Consider the following 18,869-nt stretch of genomic DNA (forward strand, 5'->3'; position numbering starts at 1 on the left):
CACAAAGCCCCTGTCTGCTCCCCTTGTGGAATTCACTCTGGATAAAACTGAACTGAACGGCCTGGCATCTACTAACTTCTTGCATTTGTAATTCCTTATATAAGAAAGTGAGTTCCTGCATGATGCTGCCCTATTGATGACCTCACCGACGAGTCTCTGCAAGCCTGGATGATTCAACTTTGAGTCCTGGTTTGTATAATAAACTCAAAGCAACCATTTCGTTCAAGTAAAGCCTGACAGAGGAGCCAGGCACACCCTGAACTCCAACCGTCTCACACCTCGCTGGTGTTTGTTATGGCTGGGATTGGTTGGTGTTTGACCTGCCTGCATGTGTTCACTCTCAGGGCCCCATTTTCAGCCCTTAGGGCACTATTTCCTGGCATAGTTGTATATTTCCTTTACAAAATCAGCTTTTTCGTCTCAGGAGGCCTAACAACAATAGATTATAATTAGATTATAGAAACTCTGCAACACACGAGCACAACAACTTTGAGTTTGGTAAATTCTTATTAAGAAATCTTTATTATATTCCTGCAGAATTCAGTGTTTTGTCATCCTTATATTCTCTTGGTGAATTGAGAGGAGTTCATCCAGCATATCAAGTAGCACAGACTTTCATGGATTCATGTCTAGTCATAGTAAACGAGTGAGACAACTCCTTCGATTGACTTTAGCTGCAGATGCCGGGCTGTTTGCACTGTATACTACATCAGGAAGTGAAAGCAAAATGCAATCAGATATCAGGTCCTGGACCAGATAGGAGCAACCTGTCTGATATGTTTCCTGTAACCAACCAACCGCAAAATTCATCTGAAGTGATGCCACACAACAGTAGGAAATCAATAATTAACTTAATAATGCAGTCAAGGTTCAAAGACTTTCTCCAGGAGATACACTATTAGTTGCTGGTTCACATTGGGACAATAAAATTATCCAACACCAATATGCAAAATATTCAGTCCATAGTGTGTTTCTGGGGATACAAATGAGAATATTGCTGGTGTTTGGGGAAAGATCATATCTCTACATTGTCAGTTTTTCGGGAACTAAAATAAACAGGTTTGCTTTCAAAATGCCCAGAGAGATTTCTAAAGATATGGTCGAACAATTTTCTCGACTCATAGATTGCAATTGTTCATTTGGAGTTAAAAGATAAAAATAACCAAAACTGGTATGAGGTTCTAAACAGCAGCTGTGTTTGTGTTAATGTTGACCAAAAACACTCAGTGGTCATGATGATCCTAAGTTTCAAAAAACAGGGAAGTTTTTTCCTGAAGGAAACAATGAGGTAAGAGGATCTCTTTGTCCTGTGGGATGCTCTGCTCTGCTCTGACGGTTAAACTCCACTAACTTGCCAAACCAGATTTTCTGCTCTCAAGTTCACGTCACGCCCACACAGAGCAACTTCTGAAATGTATGTGTGATCACTTTCACACACATATTGACAGCGTGGGTGTCTCCTTTTACCCCACATGTGTTTTATTCTCTCACATCTGTGGGCTACATTTCTTTTCCACTATAAAGTTAGTCCCAAACAGCTGCAATCTTGCTTTCCACTATAGTATATATCCGCTATGTAAGAGGAGATCCGTGCATGGCTGTGTCATACATATTCCCAAGACGGCAGGACGGCATGTGAGAGCTTTACTGGTGGCCAGTTAGATGTGTGCGATCAGGGTGGGACTGTGGAGAATTGATGATTTGGCTGGGTGGAGCGCTGCCTCTCTCTGATTTATACTACCTCTGTCTAAACACACACACACACGTAAAAAGCAATCACATTGATCTTTCCTTTTGTTTTTGAGATTATACTTTCCTTGGCTGTAACACTTGGGAAGGTGCGATAGCATTTAAAGTGCAGTTACCTGTTAGAATTAAGGCCTTATAGCTCACTCTTAACTAGCTATAAAGGAGCATGCTGCATTAGCATGTAATGCTGCCCAGGAATTGTTTTGATTGAATATTTAGCTTGTACGATTAATGGGCTAATTTATTCAAATTGTGTTTAACAGAGCAGATCGTAGCTGTGTAACTACGAGATAAGACAGGAATATTCCCTGGAAGGCTACTACAACACTGACTATACAGTCATGTATGTATGATGGTGTGTAACCCTCCCTAATTTACTTCATCACATACAGCTGTGTGATAATTTCACCCTTATATTCCTATGACCTAACATGAGAGTGTATATTCAATGTGTTTATGCATGCATTACCTTTGGCACACACTGCATCACCTCAGAACAGTGACTCGACCTGCAAAAACTGACAATAAAAGCGGATGAGCAAGGAACACTACCAGTCATACTTGCCGCTCCGGCATTTCTTGCTGATAAAGCACCAATCAGGTCACACAAGTGCAAATCTGCAGTTTGAAAAGTGTGTGTGAAAACTGCAACTTACCTTTGCAGGCATGTAATTGAGCAACTTATGAAGTACATCTGTGTTCCTGGAAAGAGGGAGGATAAACTGTTGCAACTGTTAACATCCCCTAGCTGTCGCTGTGATGAATCTCTTACCTCTGCACTTTAAAAGAGAAAAAAACACACAGACACACAGGCACATTGAGCAATATTTCCACCATGTTAACTGGTTGGGTTCTGACTGGCCTGGCTTGTATGGCGTGTATACATTGCATGTTTACACAGTGCGGCAGAGGAGGAAACGGACCATAAACACACTGCACTGGTTTGTGATTCTAAGAGCATGGTTGAACTGGCTGCTTATCTCTGACCTACATGTGGATGAATATAGGACATATAATATAGGCGGAAGAGAGACAGGCTTATCTTATGATAACTTGTGATCTCCTGTGTAAGAATGAGCTGTAGTGGAATTGAATAATCTCCCATTAGCAGGCTTGGTTCAGGTTGTGTGAAAAGATTTTATTCAGCTACATACTCAGAGGGAATCGTATAGTCAGCTGGAGAGAAGTGCACTCACTGTCATCCTAGTCTTACTCAACAGTGAGCACACACCCTTCCCCTTCTTCTATTTTCAAGTAGCTGACGGTCAAGGAAGATGGGGAAAACACAAGAGCGAAGGGATGCAGATACAGAAAGGACACACATCTGCTTGTGAAGGCACACACACAAACACGCTTACAGAAACTTTCCCTCATCGCAGTCCTCCATCTCTCTGCCTACTGACCCACATTCCAGCTTGATTGTGTCACTGGAACTCAGCCGGGCTTGTGCGGCTACTGTCCATCTGAACCTAATGAGGCTGTGAGCCTACCACTGAAAAAACCCACGAATATGCCGGCATGCAAGAAGTTGCATTTTTTTAACCCCCTGACTTCCTGTTCTTCTGTCTTTGCTACTAATCTCATATTTCCCTATCTTTCTCTATACATTCCCTCTTCCCTGACAGTCCCCCTCAGAAACGGTTTGCTGGCTCTTGCCCTCCCCTCAGGTACTTATCTCCACCATTTGCTGATCTAGGTCAGTCTTCTGAGCTCAGTTTCTCTCACTGTCTGTGTTGCTCACCCTCCCCATCCTAAGGCCAGTGTTACATAACAGTGATGATTCAGTGGGAACAGGCTGTATATGTTCTTCTCTCTCTGGATACATCTGGCCCCAGCTGAAACCAGTGTTTTGCTTTAAACCTCAGCCAGTCCAACAAATTGGTCTGCCTTAAAACCAAATAAACACACTAGGTGTCACTTCCTGTGCTGCACAACAGGTGCAGCACAAAGGTTTCCCAGGCATTGTTTTTGATTTTTTTTGTGGTTGTCACTTTCTGAGAGCCCCTTCCTTACCCTTCACAGCTGACAGCTATCTTGTCTGTTCTTAGCTGTTAGTTAGCAGTATCTTAGATAAATTCAGAAGGGTTAGCGTGGGGCCAGGCGGCCATGTCGTGTCAGTGGAGCAGGCCTTTCAACTCGCCTGTCTAATCTGGAGCTAATCCTAATCCCGTTAGTGTAAACACCGCTGCCATCTGGGCCCAGACACACTGCAGCTCTGATTATAATGAACCCATCAAAAGGTCTTCAAACCATCACAGTGCGTGAGCTGTCAGTGTCTCACACTAAACTCTCTGACCTGAGCTTATGACACAACCACGCTAAAGACGGACAGGCAAACAGTTGCAGGATAAACAAACAAATAAACAGCCAACACTGTGCATGAGCTGGTGATAATAAAGTAGGCAATTAGGATGGGTGACAAGACAAAAATAGGACACATACATTTTGTGTTGGGATCTATGGAAACAAACATGAGTAATTTGTATCTATAGGGTCTTTGGCCACTGGAGATGTAAGAGGGAGCTTTGGTGATGTAACCATAGTGCTGGTTAATGGATAAGCAGGAGGAGAGAGAGGGGGGGGGGGCCTCAGTAGTGACAACTGGTGTGCTGCACTCACCCTGGCAACCCCCCACCCTTCCCAACACACACACACACACACACACACACACACACACAGAATGGGTGAGAGAGGGTGAGATCACTTGTGAGTAAATGACTTAAGCTGACAGTATCTCACAATATATATTTAGATGCACACTAGTGTTCTTGTTTTAATCATATTCGGGATATTGTGGTCACATTAAACATGAAACATGTTTATTGATATGCCTGTATACATGATTCTAACAGCATCCAGTTTTTGTCTGGATCTTTGCAGACATGTCTTTGACTCCTCTGTTTTCGGCTTCTCTCTGTCCGTTCTGTGCCATCTGAATTACTTCAGCAGGTGGGGATGAAGCCACTTGGTGTCTGGCAGCCTGGACTTGCTGCGTTAATCTCCTTGTTGGGTTTGGCTTCGGCTTCTCTGTATCACCAGTACTGTAAGAAAAGAACAACAAGCAATAAAATTCAAATAAAAATATGCTTAAAGCTGCTTTAAACAACATTTTCATATTAACAGTGGATCAAATCACTATATGTCATGTGAAAGGAGTTGTGTAATGGCAAATTCACAAAAGAATTAATACTGGCTCTGTAGAGCCGAGGGGAGTTGTAGAGCTTTTTTTTTTTTTCCGGCCCACAACTTTTCTGTTTTGGTCCACTTTCACAACTCTCGTAGTCAGTCAATGGTAGACAGGCAAGGCTAGCAACAAGCTGGAGCATCTAAAAAGTTAAGTATCACCCCATTATCACGTGTTGGTGTTGGCCATAACAGAGCTTAAAAGAGAATAGTGGACATACATACTTCAAGTGGAAACAATCCTATATGAATAATAATGTTGCTCCACGTCTGCTTGATGTGTCAATAAGCCACTGTTTGCTAACACGTTAGCCAAGCATTTGAAGTGATAATATGTTAATGTTGTGTTTACATCTTGTTGCACTGCTGAATAACTATTCCTTATCTCATTATATGCTCCTGCACACACAGCAGATAGTGCTCAGAAGTCTGGACAAAGATGTTTGTATGTCAAAGTATCTTGGCTATCATCTGAGATGAGTATCATTCTCAAAACTGGGGAAAAAAAGCTTATCCAGGTGTCTGAATCCAGGACATGATGTTTAGATGAACAAACTGGGATACAATTCAGCATGTTCCTAAATTGTTTTTGAATAGAATCAACTTACACTCAACAGCACATTTAAAAAGTATTTTATGCTTTCAAAATGAGGTGAAGCAATCTATTCAGACGTGCCAAAGGAAGTGATTCGAAGCCAAGTATCTATGATCTCGGAATATGTTGAAACCTGTTGCTAATGTTGGGGTTTTTATCCACCAAGTAGCAGTTTAACACGCAGCCACTGTTGCTCTCACAGTGAACTGCCAGCTTTGTCAGCCAGCAGATGTTCCATTGTTTGGCCCGGCGGTGTAAGGTTGCTTCAGTTGAAGTTGGGACACTTGCTGCATCTTTTGAATTTAGTCCCATTAAGTTCCGTCACCACCAACCCCCACCTCCTTCTGCCCCCTCAAGCTACTGAGAGAGGGGCTTTACCCCTCCCCCCGTCCCCTTTAACCCCCTGCAGACCTCATCGTTGTCGCCCCACCACCACTATAACCCCCTCTAGATCTCTCTACTTTAGTGCTTGTGCTCTTTGTCTCCCCCTCAGTCGGGCCTTGACTAATCAGCAGCCCCCACCACACACACACACACACACATCAAAAGCCAATTTATTGACCAATTACTGCAGTGTGAGAGTGTATATGGAGAATGCATTTGCATCAATATACATTTAAATGCTTAAAATGCAGATACACACACACACACACACACACACACACACACCCATGCAATGTGTGTTATCAGATCATCTGATATCAGATGGTGGATGTATAGTGTATAGATGCCTCTGTTTGTCCTGCATGGTTACAATTCCTTCTTTTCAGTCCGCGTCTGAATGTAACTGCTGTTGTCGTCAAGGCCTGAGTGACCACCACTGTGAAGCTTATGTAAGAATTGGTGCCCTGCTTTCCCCTTCCCCACTATGGGCCTGTGTGTGAATCACAGAAAGACAGACACTGTTATAAGGCCTAGGAAACACACAGGCAGCACACACTTCCTGTTTTTGTGTCGAACCCATTGGAGGCAGGAAGTGAGAGGAACCACTGCTCTGCCTTTTATGCTCTCTGATGAGTGAATGTTGCCTGACGAAAAGAAACTAGTGCTCAGTCAGCTGCCACCCACTTACACTAAAGATTTAGGAGGGTGGGGTGGATCTAGACTGTTGCCTCTCTGAAAGCCAATAACAACAAATCCAATTATGTCACTTGAGTGCTGTGTGGATGCCGTTAATGGTCTGTGATGCCACTTCAGCAAATGACCTTCATATGGGGTCCTTTACCATGGCGGTGGACGATTGCCAACTCTTATTCCGGAGTAGGCCTCTACTTGTGTGTAACAGCATATGTGTGTGTGTGTGTGTGTGTGTGTGTGTAGCTGTGCATGGAAACTGGGGAAGGGTTCAAGCCAAAACCGAGTAGAACCCCATAGAACAAAGAATCTGGTGGTGGAAAACAAGCCTGAGTGGTCGCTTTGAAGGACTGATTAAGGTTATAGTCATCCGTCTTGCTTCCAGCCTCCAGGCTGTGTGTTTGGGGGGTGGGGCCTTGATAAGAAGTAGGGGGTAGTCCAGGCTGCTACCCTCTTTGTTCTGGCCTGCTCCACTCATGCCTGCTTTTGTCTCCACCCACAGTCTACCACTGAGAGAGCATTATCTCTCTATCCGTCTCGCGCCAAAACAGGGAGGGGGGCGTGTTGCTTTTTCTTCCTACTTTCTGTTTCTCTGTCCCTATTCTAAAGTACACTTTGTATCTGACACCTTTCTAGGGCAACCCAGTGACTGCAATTACAAGAGTAGGTGTTCAAAAGCTCATTGAGTCCAGCCAGCGCAGATATATTTCTCTATATTTCAGTGTCTAGCATTTCCCGCCACTCCAGGGTGCACGGGGAGGGGAGTGGTGTCACAGCCGGTATGAAGAAAGGCTGGCTCCTCTGAGCCTCGCGCCAAATGCCGGCGTTATTCAAATCAGCTCAGTGGGTGCGGCCCAACTGTCTCTATGTCCTGTTAACCCCCTCAGAGCTTCATGCAAGCAAGCAGAACACAAAGGCAGAGACAAGTGTGGGCTAGGAGCTTTGTTTCAGAAATAGCAAATGTTTCACTGACGTTTCAAAGGAACAGCAGAATGTGAAGTCTTTACTTTCTACTGCAGAGAAAGATTAAATAATAATTTTAACATTTAATAATGTTAAAGGTTTTTTTAAGGGTTTCTTTGCTAGTCTAGAGGCTTATTTTAGATGAAATATTTGTACATTATGTGAAGCTTTATATTATCATTATTTTCTTTTATGAAACAAAATGCTTGTCATTCTGTACTGAATGTTGGAAATATTCAGTCTATTCTACTGAAACATTAAGTTTTTGGCTCATAATAATCCAAATTGATTATCACTGACACACCGAAAGTCCTTGTAAAAAGAGTATTATTTACTATTCCAGAGTCAAAATATAATATTCAGGATTTCAGATCAACTTCCTTTCTCAAACAAGCAGAGTTTCTCTTTCATATCCTCTTTGTCTACAGGGCTCAGAGGAATGAATGAACTAATACAACCACGCCAGAGGGTTGAAAGGCTTACTTATCCTCTACTACACTCTAGTGGCTGTGAGCATGAAATGCAAGAAATGACTGAACTTTTACAGTCTTTCATTATTACTTACATACTATAACTGGGCCTATTAACTAAACATCCCAAACCATGGTGGCATTTACGAAAAGACAGACCCATTTCTCAAAACTATAAACAATACTCCCCTGTTTTCACTCATGTGCTCATTTAGAAAGCATTGGGATTCAAAATCATTAACTCAAGTCACAGGTGGAGCCCAATTAACACATAATTCCCCAGGTAGAAACACTAAGAGTCAAAATTGTTCACACACCAATCAGAACCTCAGGATAGATAGATAGCAGGGCTGTGGGTCAGTTCATTTGTTGTGGAACAATGGATCCACAAAGACTTGAGGCAGAATAAATGTGATTTCTTTCTTTATGTACAAACTGTTTTTCTTTTTATTCATTGGTTTATATTGGTAAATACATGGAAATTATTTTGCTGTATTTCTCTCCTCTTTATCAGTTGCATATTTTTACAGTACGTTACAGTACACTATATATTTGATGGCTTTTGTGTGATGTCTAAAGGTAAAGTTTGGTTTAGATGTAAGATTACATAGTTTTGAGTGGAGAGTTTGGTTTTGACATGCAACATGAGTGTGCAGTTATGCACTTGTGTTTAGAGTTTTGGGAAATGGGGCATAATTTCAAGAAATGTGTTTTAGCATTCGAGAGGAACTGTAATACCACCACACTTCTAGGAGACTTTAAATAACAAAGCAACCCAAGTGTTTTTCAGATTTAATCTAAATGTTTTGGAAAAATCCACAGGTCTTACTCTAATGCATACCTACATGTTGGTACACACTTATGGGTTTGCATATTTAATTTTTAACATATCTTATACTTAAGAGAACAGATATATTGTATGCCTCTACAGTTGGTCTAGTGCCAGACAATTCAAGCCAAATAATCCTTCTTCCAGCCAATCAATAAAAACTCTGCATCTGGTCTCTGGAGAGCCTGTGGGAGAGTGTGTGGTCACAGCCCGACAAATATTATATTATGTTGGTTACATCAACACAATCGCAAATGGCACTTGGCACTGTTGGTTTCATGTGTGCTGTCTCTAGAGGTATTGAACAGATAATAGTATCAATCCTGACTGTAATTTGGTACAATTTTGATGTTAATGCATGTAAAATATATGAAGCATCACTGTAGATTTACACTGAAAAGTAGTGAAAAGAAATATTTAACTCATTTTTTTTAAATGTTGGTTTCTACAGGTTTTAGCAAAAATGTTTTTACATATATAGTCTCGTCTGATGTCAACAGATTGATTTGCTACCTTTGTAATGCTGACGAGTATATAAAGATGATGACCGTAATGGATGTGTCCAGCAGCAGGCTGAGTCTTTAATATCCTTTTGTTCCTTGAGTCCCTCCATGGATGCCTGCTCAATATCCTCTTCCCAGAAACCATCTGCAGTTGGTAAATTGCCCGTTTGTTGTGATAAAAGCATTTGCTAATATCATTTATAACGTGTAACCCTCAAAGCAACATCTACACTTTCATCTTTGCTCATTGCATTACCTGTCTCTCTGACTGATGCCATATTTGGAGGGTTATATATGCAGTCTGGTGTCTCCACAGCCAATCAGATCTTGGTGTCCCAGCCAGCCTGACTCCCTAGCCGTTGCCTGGCAACTGGGACTGCTGCTCTGTAATTCAATCCATGGAAAGATCCTGCAGGGGTTTACATGAGAAGAGGCAAGAAGAAATTATCATTAGATGCACAGTGGGACACAAATGACCAAGGATGGACTCCATTTCCCACACTGCTGAGCCGGGACATGAAATGGTATTGTACATTGGGAGTAGAGATCATATGGGATAAAATGTACCTCAACTGCTTTTGTAGTTATAAAATCTAAAAGAAAAACAACAACAATCTTCTTTTTAAATGACCTAAAAATGCACTGTGTGAGAAAATAGCTTTGCTTCTACGATTTCAAACTCCACCTTTGTATTAGGAGAAGGGAAGCATAAATACATTACAAGCATCATGACACAGTGGTGCTTTGACACACCGGTCTGTTCTGTCCAAAGGGTGCAACGAGCAGTTGTCACATAGATTCAATCACATGCTCTGCTGCTGCTCCAGGGAATAACACACAGAAAGGGTTAAAAAGGGGGAGGATGCAAAATGGCTTTAAGTCAGTTGTGTGCATGAGAGAGTGACACAGAGAAAGACAAGCACAGAGAAGCTGAACGAGGAATATAATACGTAAGATGTCAGGGATTAGAAGAACTATTAACAGCTTGAATTGTATCTTTAACTGAATTACTCTCATCCCTCTTTTATTCTGCAACATCTCGTTCCTGCTCTGCTTTTTTTCAGAGCATTTAGCTGAGTGGCTCTGCAGCTACAGTCAGATTGATCCATCTCCTGAGTGCACCACGACTGAATTCAAATTGCTAATGTGCTAGAGTGAGTAAGGACTTTGTTGGGAACTCCTGCCAGAGAGAGGGAGACTACAGGGAGAGCTATCGGGGGGCACACTGGGACTCAGTGTGGACCTGAGAGAGTTAGGATAGTGGTGAGCCAAAGAGGTAAGATGAATGTTAACAACGGTCAAACTCTGATCGTTGGTGGACAGGACTTGACCAGGAATGGCAGCAGCAGTAGCAATCGAGCCCCCTGGGAAGATGCTAGGACGGTTCTGAAGCCCTCCACCCCTACCAAGAAACCTAAACCAGTGAGTATCCCCAGAGCCTTACACAGCATCCATTTAAAGTTACAGTTTGTCTTGTCTTTATCTGAGTTGTTGCCATGAAGACTGAATTATGAATATCAGTTATTTTATTGTTATTTGGGATAAATTAAAGTCAAATTTAATCTTGTTGTCATCACTTTGGAGCTGAATTGTGATGCTCTTTCTTGGCAGTGAAAACCCTGCAAACACACTTGCTTTCACTATTTGAGGTGGCTTATTTCACAGTGGCCAAGACTGATGTCACATGATAAATGACAGATGAGAGAAGACAGACACACTGACCTCTCAACTTTATCAAAGTCCTGGTCTGGTATAACACAGCAGGTTGCTGTCTAATAGAGTTTAATTGTGTGTGTTGCAGCCTTCAGTTTAGTTAGTGAATAGAGGGTTATGTGGAAATATATTTGTGTGAAACAGGATACAGAGTCTCAGGGAGGCTTTATTGTGTCAGCTGGAAACTGAGCAAAGCATAGAGGGATCTTGTTTCAGATCAGGTGGATAGCTCTCCCTAAAGACTCGATTGGATTTCTTACCTGAAGAAAATGCATCCAAACACAAAAACAGACACAACAACGGCAACTTCAGGTCCTGGCAGGATGCATGGAGTTGTCTCTGTTGTAAGTCTGCCACAAATATGTAATACTTCTTAAGTAATTGAAGTAATTAGTCAAGTTCTGTAAATAATAATTATTCTCACTCCCAGGTTTAATGTTAAAATGGCAGACAATTTAAATAGATTAATCTTGTATCTAAAATTTCTGAACATAACTCAATGATTGTTGTTCATAAAACATGAAAATTCTCAAATAGCACTATTTTCTTATGGTTATCTGTCAAAATATGATCAAAAAGTTCAAGATTACAGTAACAATTACAATGTGTTACATTTTGTGCCTCCAAAGAGTTAACAAGTGTCAGCCAGTTCTGGTATGTGTGTGCACTATCAGAGTCTTGCAGAGGAAAGTATTTCATATCACACTGTCACTTGTATTCTGTCACATCAGATCACTCACTTTACCCGCTGTTGTAGGTCAGGCAGTGGCATTAAAGCCTTTATTAAATTAGTCCTGTCTACTGGGAACTGTCAGAGTCAGCGAATAAGCAAAAGTTTCAATACCCTTATTCAACTGCTGCAGAATATGAATAATGTACTCCACAAGGCTTTGCTTGGTAAAAAAAAAAGGAATAAATGAATTTGAAGAACAGTTGCAACTCTGAAACCTGATTATATGACATCAACTCTTCTTGAGCTGGATGAAAATGAGACACATTTAATCTCTGATCCTCCAGCCCAAGCCGGAGAATGCCATCACCATCGCTGTGTCGTCAAGAGTCCTCTTCAACATGGAGAAGGAGCAGCAGATTTACGAGCAGCAAGGCATGGAGGAGTACATTAAGTATCAGGTGGAGCATGAAACGGAGCCTTTTAGCCCCGGCCCTGCCTTCTCCTTTGTCAAGGTCAGAGAAAAGAAGAGGTGGAGAAACACACAATCACACCCGAGCACACTCTCAAAAACTTATATACATACATACTATATCAAACCAAATGTAGAATGATTCCCTGGTGTCAGTGTTATGTGTTAGGTCGTGTTTCTGGAGGAGGTGAATGCATAATATGCGTTAAACACCAACCCACTCGAACAAACACATGCACTGCCATTCCCACTGCAGGGGTTCAGTATTATCTTTTTTTATAACTCAAATCTGTGTTTGGCTGTGTTCCCAGGCTCTGGAGGCTGTGAACACTCGCCTGAGGGAGCTTTACCCCGAGAGCGAGGAGCTCTTTGATGTTGTGCTCATGACCAACAACCATGCATACGTCGGCCTGCGACTCATCAATACCATCAATCATCACCGTGAGTTACTGATACGCAGGGACGATGTACAGATGTGCTTGTCTTTCCCTTTTTGATACCTGTGAAAAATCCCTTTTGATGGATGGTGTTCATCCACTTAGAATTTTTCAAAACTGAAGGGTTACGTGTACATAAATCACAGAGTGCAAGCAACAGGATGCTGACTGCAGCTCACTTAACGGCCACCGGTGTCACTAATGAGAGGGAATTTCTGATTCTTACATATAGAATCTTTAAGCTAAATAAATGAGACTTCTCTCTCGATCACATTTTGGAGATGTGTGGTTTTCACAGGACATTGATGAAACTGCACACTTAAACGAAGACTGTACTGTAGTGGAAGAACCCTTGATTAATGAGTTACTAACATTTATTATTGCAGACCATAAGACTTAAAATGTGAACGACTCCTGACTCTTTATTAAATCTGCCTCTCTTATAATTAAGGCATCATATCTGCAGTTATAAATGGTTGTTAAGTCTTAATAAAGGGTGATGCTTTTATCACTTTACAATAATCTATGATATCCGCAGGATAAAGATCAATGAGGCCATCAACATCCGTTGGTGAAGAGTTGGTGAAGCTTCATACTTGGGTCAGGTAGTGACACCTGATGAAGTACCTTATTAGAAATGGATGGATACCAGAGATAATAATAGATGCTTGTCAAGCATTGTTAGGATTTTGTTTTTTTTTTTACCAAATTACATGAGATTTAAAGGATAAGTGTGGTGCTACATGTTTCTTTTTGTCATTATATCCCAGAAAAGACCAAAACCAACAATGAATTGATTCTACTAACAAGTATTCAGATTATTTCTCTGTGCTAGACAGCACTAGTGTATATGTTAAAGAAAAAAATTAAAAACACATGAATGAGCGACAGTGTTGTGCAGGTGACTTTTCTCTTTCATTTCAATGAACATGGTCACTGTGGTTTATCGTATTTATAGTCAATCCATCATATACGATCCTGCTACTGTAAATACTAGTAGTGTGACAAATCCACAGCTGAAAGCAATCTCCAACAAATGTGTTATATAATCTGTGACATTCCTCCCTCTCTGCCTGCTGCTTGTGTGGTTGGTTTGGATTCCTGGCTCAGGAGCCAATAGGCAGAGTTGGAGAGGACATCAAGAAACTGCCTACACCTGAATTATTAGGCCTCAGCCTACTAACATCTTTCTCTTTTCTTCCACCTAGGCCTTCGTTAGCCAGTTTGGTTAGGGCTTTGTGTTTTGTTTCCATGCATCACACACTACACTCATCCACATGCATTCATTGACTTAGCTTACTAACATTATTATTATATTATTTTAGCTCAAGTTGACAATAAATGTCAATTTTAGCAATTTTAGAAACCTTATTCATGTGTGATTCCCTTTTTTGTCACTGACTCTGAGCCAGTCCGTGGCTCCTATTTGAGACACATTTGCTAAAAACTACTTTACCCAGAAATTTTGGAAAGTATTAAGACTTTTTTTCTTTACAAAAAAAATTAACTACATATTCATGACCCTTTTTTAATGATTTCTGTTTTACGTTTGAACAAATGGGCTTGGGGCTCAGAGCCATAGAAAGGCTTTGGCAGTCGGAAAGTATTGGGATTTGTTGATGATTAGGAAAATATGAAACATTCCCTGCCTTATAGTTGCCTCTGAATGAACTGAGCTACTTTTTGCTGATGCAGTTCATTTTCTGACCTGTGCTCTGCTTGTGTCAAGCCATCACTTCAGCCAATGATTGTTGACACAGTTCAGTTATTTTTTTCATGCTGGAGGGTCAATTAACTGTTGATACAACTTCAAGGCTGTCCTGCTGAGTTATTTTTTTTTAAAGTCAGCAGGGTTGCCCCTTTTCATCACCTTCAAGATCAATAACAAGGCTGTAAAGTGAACTGGATGTAAGCACTCTGTATGTGTATAGTGTGCTTACTTGGACAGTTTGCAGGTATCAATTCCAAAAAACTTGTGGGTTTCCATTGTGTGATCTCCTGAAACAGAGCAAGACCTAGCACAGATCCATGTGTTGGCTGGACTACAGTGTGCGGTCACTGCTGTAGACTCTGCACAGCTGGTCCTCTCTATTCCCACACTGTGAGTGACTTTATGACCCAGTGTCCCTCTCCAGGTCGCACAGACATACAAGTGTGTACATGAAGTCTACTCAATACATGTACAAGTACAAGTATCCTCCGTTGACTCAGCGAACGGAAGAGAGAGAATAAGACAAAGACAGAGAGGAAAAGGAAAGGAAAATGAACTGGCCTGTACTCTAAGAATCTCTTGTTCTGTGATGCTACACTGTTCAACTGAAGCTATTTTGTTTATTTCCTTTGTGAAGCCCCACGTGTCTACTGATTCCCATTCAGTTTAAGGGGTCGCCCTCCTCCCTGTGGATGAACAGGGACTGCTGTTGGTTATTGTGGGATCTTTCTCATGGTCCACACACCACATTATGTCCCCCAAGGGAAGTGATGGGAGTCGGGGATCCCACACCCAGCACCCACTGATGTAGTCAAGCCAAGCGGAAAAATCTGCACTGCCCGAGACAAGATCTCAGGCTCTCTGCTTTCACGTCACACCGGGTTCGTTGTTCCTTTCCCTGCTCTGCTGCCTAAAGCAACACACTGCTGACAACCAGTATTTGACATTACTGTGATGAATGTAAAAATAGGTGGTTATGCCCCAGTTGCCCCTGATTCTTTATTCTTTGTTGTCATTTTCTGAAATTGCAGAAACATTATCTATCTCAAGTTGGAAGCATTCCTGGTATTTAAGTTTTATTCATCAAAATTGTAATAACAGCATTTACAGGACCAGTGTCCTGACCACTGGATACAACCCCCCCCCCCCCCCCCCCCCCCCCCTTTGTCAGGAAATTCAACTGTGAGTGGTGTACAAACTCTACAGTGAAACAATAACTAACATATGTGGCCCATATAAATGTCTTTATCAAAAAGTTGACCTTTTTGTGTGAACATTGTGATCAGTTGATTTCTGCACATCTTCAATTCTATGTACACTGATGTTTACTGAACTTTTGCTTCCTCCTGTCTACAGAGCTGTTCATCGAGCGCTTCTGTATGACTGGTGGAAACAGCCCCATCGGCTACCTGAAGGCCTACCACACTAACTTATACTTGTCTGCTGATGCAGCCAAGGTTCGGGAAGCTCTGGAGGAAGGTCAGTTCAGAGTCTCATTTCACTGAGAAGCTGTAGCACTAGACAGAGGCAGAAGTTAATTATAGTGTCTGATATGTGCTGCTAAGATCTGGTGATGTGTAACTGATTTTCAACAGAAACAACTGTTAAACTCTGTCTGTGTACATGTACTGTACGATGTGTGTTTAAAATATTGTGTATGAATCAGGTATAGCAGCAGCCACAATGTTCACCCCAGAGAAGATGAAGGAAGTATCGGAGACTCAGCTGCGGGTTGCATTTGATGGTGACGCTGTCCTCTTCTCTGATGAGTCTGAACGCATTTTCAAGGCCCACGGACTTGACAAGTTCTTTGAGCATGAGAAGGCACATGAGAACAAGCCTCTGGACCATGTACAGTATACACAGAGTGACAATTATCAGTACCACACAGCTATTTAAAATGTAGTACACCCAATTCTGGGTTACTACAATCTGGGTCTTATTACTTCTGACCATCATTTCAATCACCAAAATAATTTGTGTGATCTGCAAACATGGTGACATCGCTATAACAAAGTTTGACATGGCAAGAAACAAGTGATCAGACAAAGTGAGCACACTGAGTTGTCTGCAATAATCTTTAATTGAGCAGGAAAACAGTGTGCATGCATAACTTCATTCATTTCATTGGTTTACAACAGATAGTTTTACGTTTGTTGCCAGAATAACTTGGCGAGTATGATGTAATTAGGCCTGAATGGACGAGCGATGGCTATGAAACTATGAAGAAAGTATGAAATTAGACCCAAATTATCATAAGCCAAAATTATCATTTAAATTGGTAAACTACTTATGGGGCATAGTTTGCTCTCTTGGCTGAGATTCTAACAATTATATGAATTTTATGTCTCCTAAACCAAATATAAACACAGAAAACTTCCAAATGCACTGTGAGCTGACTGTCCGTTATTCTCCCTTCTGTCTGCAGGGGCCATTGAAGGGCTTCCTGGAGGCTTTAGGAAAGCTGCAGAAGAAGTTTTATGGCAAAGGCCAGCGTATGGACTGCCCTATCCGTACCTACCTGGTGACAGCTCGCAGTGCAGCCAGTTCTGGTACCAGAGCCCTAAAAACTCTGCGCTCATGGGGTCTAGAGATCGATGAGGCTCTCTTTCTGGCAGGGGCACCCAAGGGCCCCATGCTGGAGAAGATCAGGCCACACATTTTCTTTGATGACCAGATGTTTCATGTGGAAGGGGCAGCAGAGCTGGGGACAGTGGCGTGCCATGTGCCCTACGGGATTGCTCAGAGAGTTGCTAAGAAAGGAATTAAAGACAAAGAGACGTCTTCAGCACTCAAGTAACCTTTTTAAAGAGGACATCACTGTGCAGAAGCAAAGGAGACTAAAGGGACACTTCATTTTGGCATTCGGCAGCTTAAGATGTTGGAGCTGACGGAAAATGTTATAAGTTACCAAAACTATGATTGAAATGGGTTGAAAATGTAATAAAATCCAGTTGATGCAGTATAACTTATATATAATAATAATGTGATGTCATTACAGTAATTCACAAGTTCTTATATTAACAGTTTATGACATTTCAATTCATTCAGAGGGTAATTTTTACCTATTCTGGTTATTATAAGTTTATAAAGTGGTCCCACCTACAACACTCTTTATAAAGGGTTTATAAATTGTAACTAATGGATTAATGGTTAATAGATTATTAGGTCATAATGTTTATAGATTAATTCTAAGCTATTAATTGGAACAGAATTCATCTTGCCATGTTGTCAAAAATATGTTTGACTAGTTGGACCAATTTGACTAATTGGACCACTAATTAGGCATTTAGGCTTTATTAATGGTATTATTACTAAACAGAAAGGATAAAGACCAGCCAAAGAATTATTCACAAGCCATTCACCTTAAATCTGTTAATTAATGGCTTATAACTACTCTTTAAAGCATTAGTAAATCATTTATTAACCATTAATAAAGCCATTGGTTACATCTTTTAAACCCTTTATAAGAAGTGTCTTCTTAGAGAGTGGTGCTCAAAACTAGTTGTGTTTAAAATCTCCATTTGCAGTCGGAAATTTTCCACTCATACCAGCAATCTGTTGTATTAACCTGTAAAATTAAGTATATTTTAAATCAAACAGAACCAAATATTAGAAAGTGCTAAACATAATTTATTTATATGTCAGCTGGGTTACAAATCAAACATCAAGTGACTTGTCAAGACTATTTTTGATAAAGAGTGAGTCTGAATGCAGCTTGGATGTGCTAATGTGATTAAAAGCAGCATATCACTTTATGCAGAGTCATCGTTTGGATTTATACAGTTTTATCATTTTACCGCTTGTCTGTGTTATAAACTGGTGCCTTTTTCTCACTATTGTTTTATGGATTTTTTGGCGTCAGTCATGCATGTTGGTACATGTGGTTGTTTGATTATTGTATATGAATGTATTTTAATAAATTTACAAACAAACTTAGTATGATGGTAACATTTTTAATATCTAACTTCATAATTATTTATTATTATTCTTGTAGAAGATAATAAAAATAACATATGCAGCCCTTACTGACATCCATTGAGAGTAACTTTCATTTCTGCTAGTTGTCACTAAAGTGCCGCAAATTCAGTGTCTCTCTTGTCGTCACCTCCCTGTCTGTCTTATTGTGTCATTTACTGTAGGTGTGTTGTTATTCGTACTGTTGCTCTGCTGTTCTGTATGCATGTGAAGCAAGTTGTAACTGAGTAAGGCCAAACTCGCCATGGACTGTTATGCAATGAAGTTTTTATTGCTTCAGATCTGAAGTAAAACTGACTGTATTAATATCTGTTTCCTGTCTTTCGCAAACAAATCAAGAATTAAAATAAAAAATTAAAAGCCAGATCCAATAATACAGAATGATCATTCCTCTCCACAGCAGGGGGAGACAGAGACCAACAAGCATTTAGTTGCATTTGTCAGCTGATTCTAACTTGACAGGAAGACGATTTTATGTAACTTGACTGAATGTGAATTTCAAGGAATGCCCTATAGTCAAAG

The 18,869-nt window shown here is 40.9% G+C and overlaps 1 protein-coding gene across 1 annotated transcript; it reads left to right on the top strand.

Moving 5' to 3' along the window:
• The first annotated feature begins 5,041 nt into the window (after positions 1-5,041).
• On the top strand, positions 5,042-17,717 carry LOC121881083 (cytosolic 5'-nucleotidase 1A-like). The gene is made up of 9 exons (XM_042388724.1): positions 5,042-5,082; positions 9,364-9,520; positions 9,683-9,890; positions 10,431-10,788; positions 12,097-12,264; positions 12,533-12,662; positions 15,726-15,848; positions 16,036-16,220; positions 16,798-17,717. The coding sequence occupies exons 4-9, from the start codon at positions 10,648-10,650 to the stop codon at positions 17,167-17,169; spliced, it is 1,119 nt and encodes a 372-aa protein (XP_042244658.1). The 5' UTR covers positions 5,042-5,082; positions 9,364-9,520; positions 9,683-9,890; positions 10,431-10,647; the 3' UTR covers positions 17,170-17,717.
• Positions 17,718-18,869: the final 1,152 nt, after the last annotated feature.

This window comes from Thunnus maccoyii, chromosome 16, assembly GCF_910596095.1.
Source record: "Thunnus maccoyii chromosome 16, fThuMac1.1, whole genome shotgun sequence".
NCBI lineage: Eukaryota > Metazoa > Chordata > Actinopteri > Scombriformes > Scombridae > Thunnus > Thunnus maccoyii.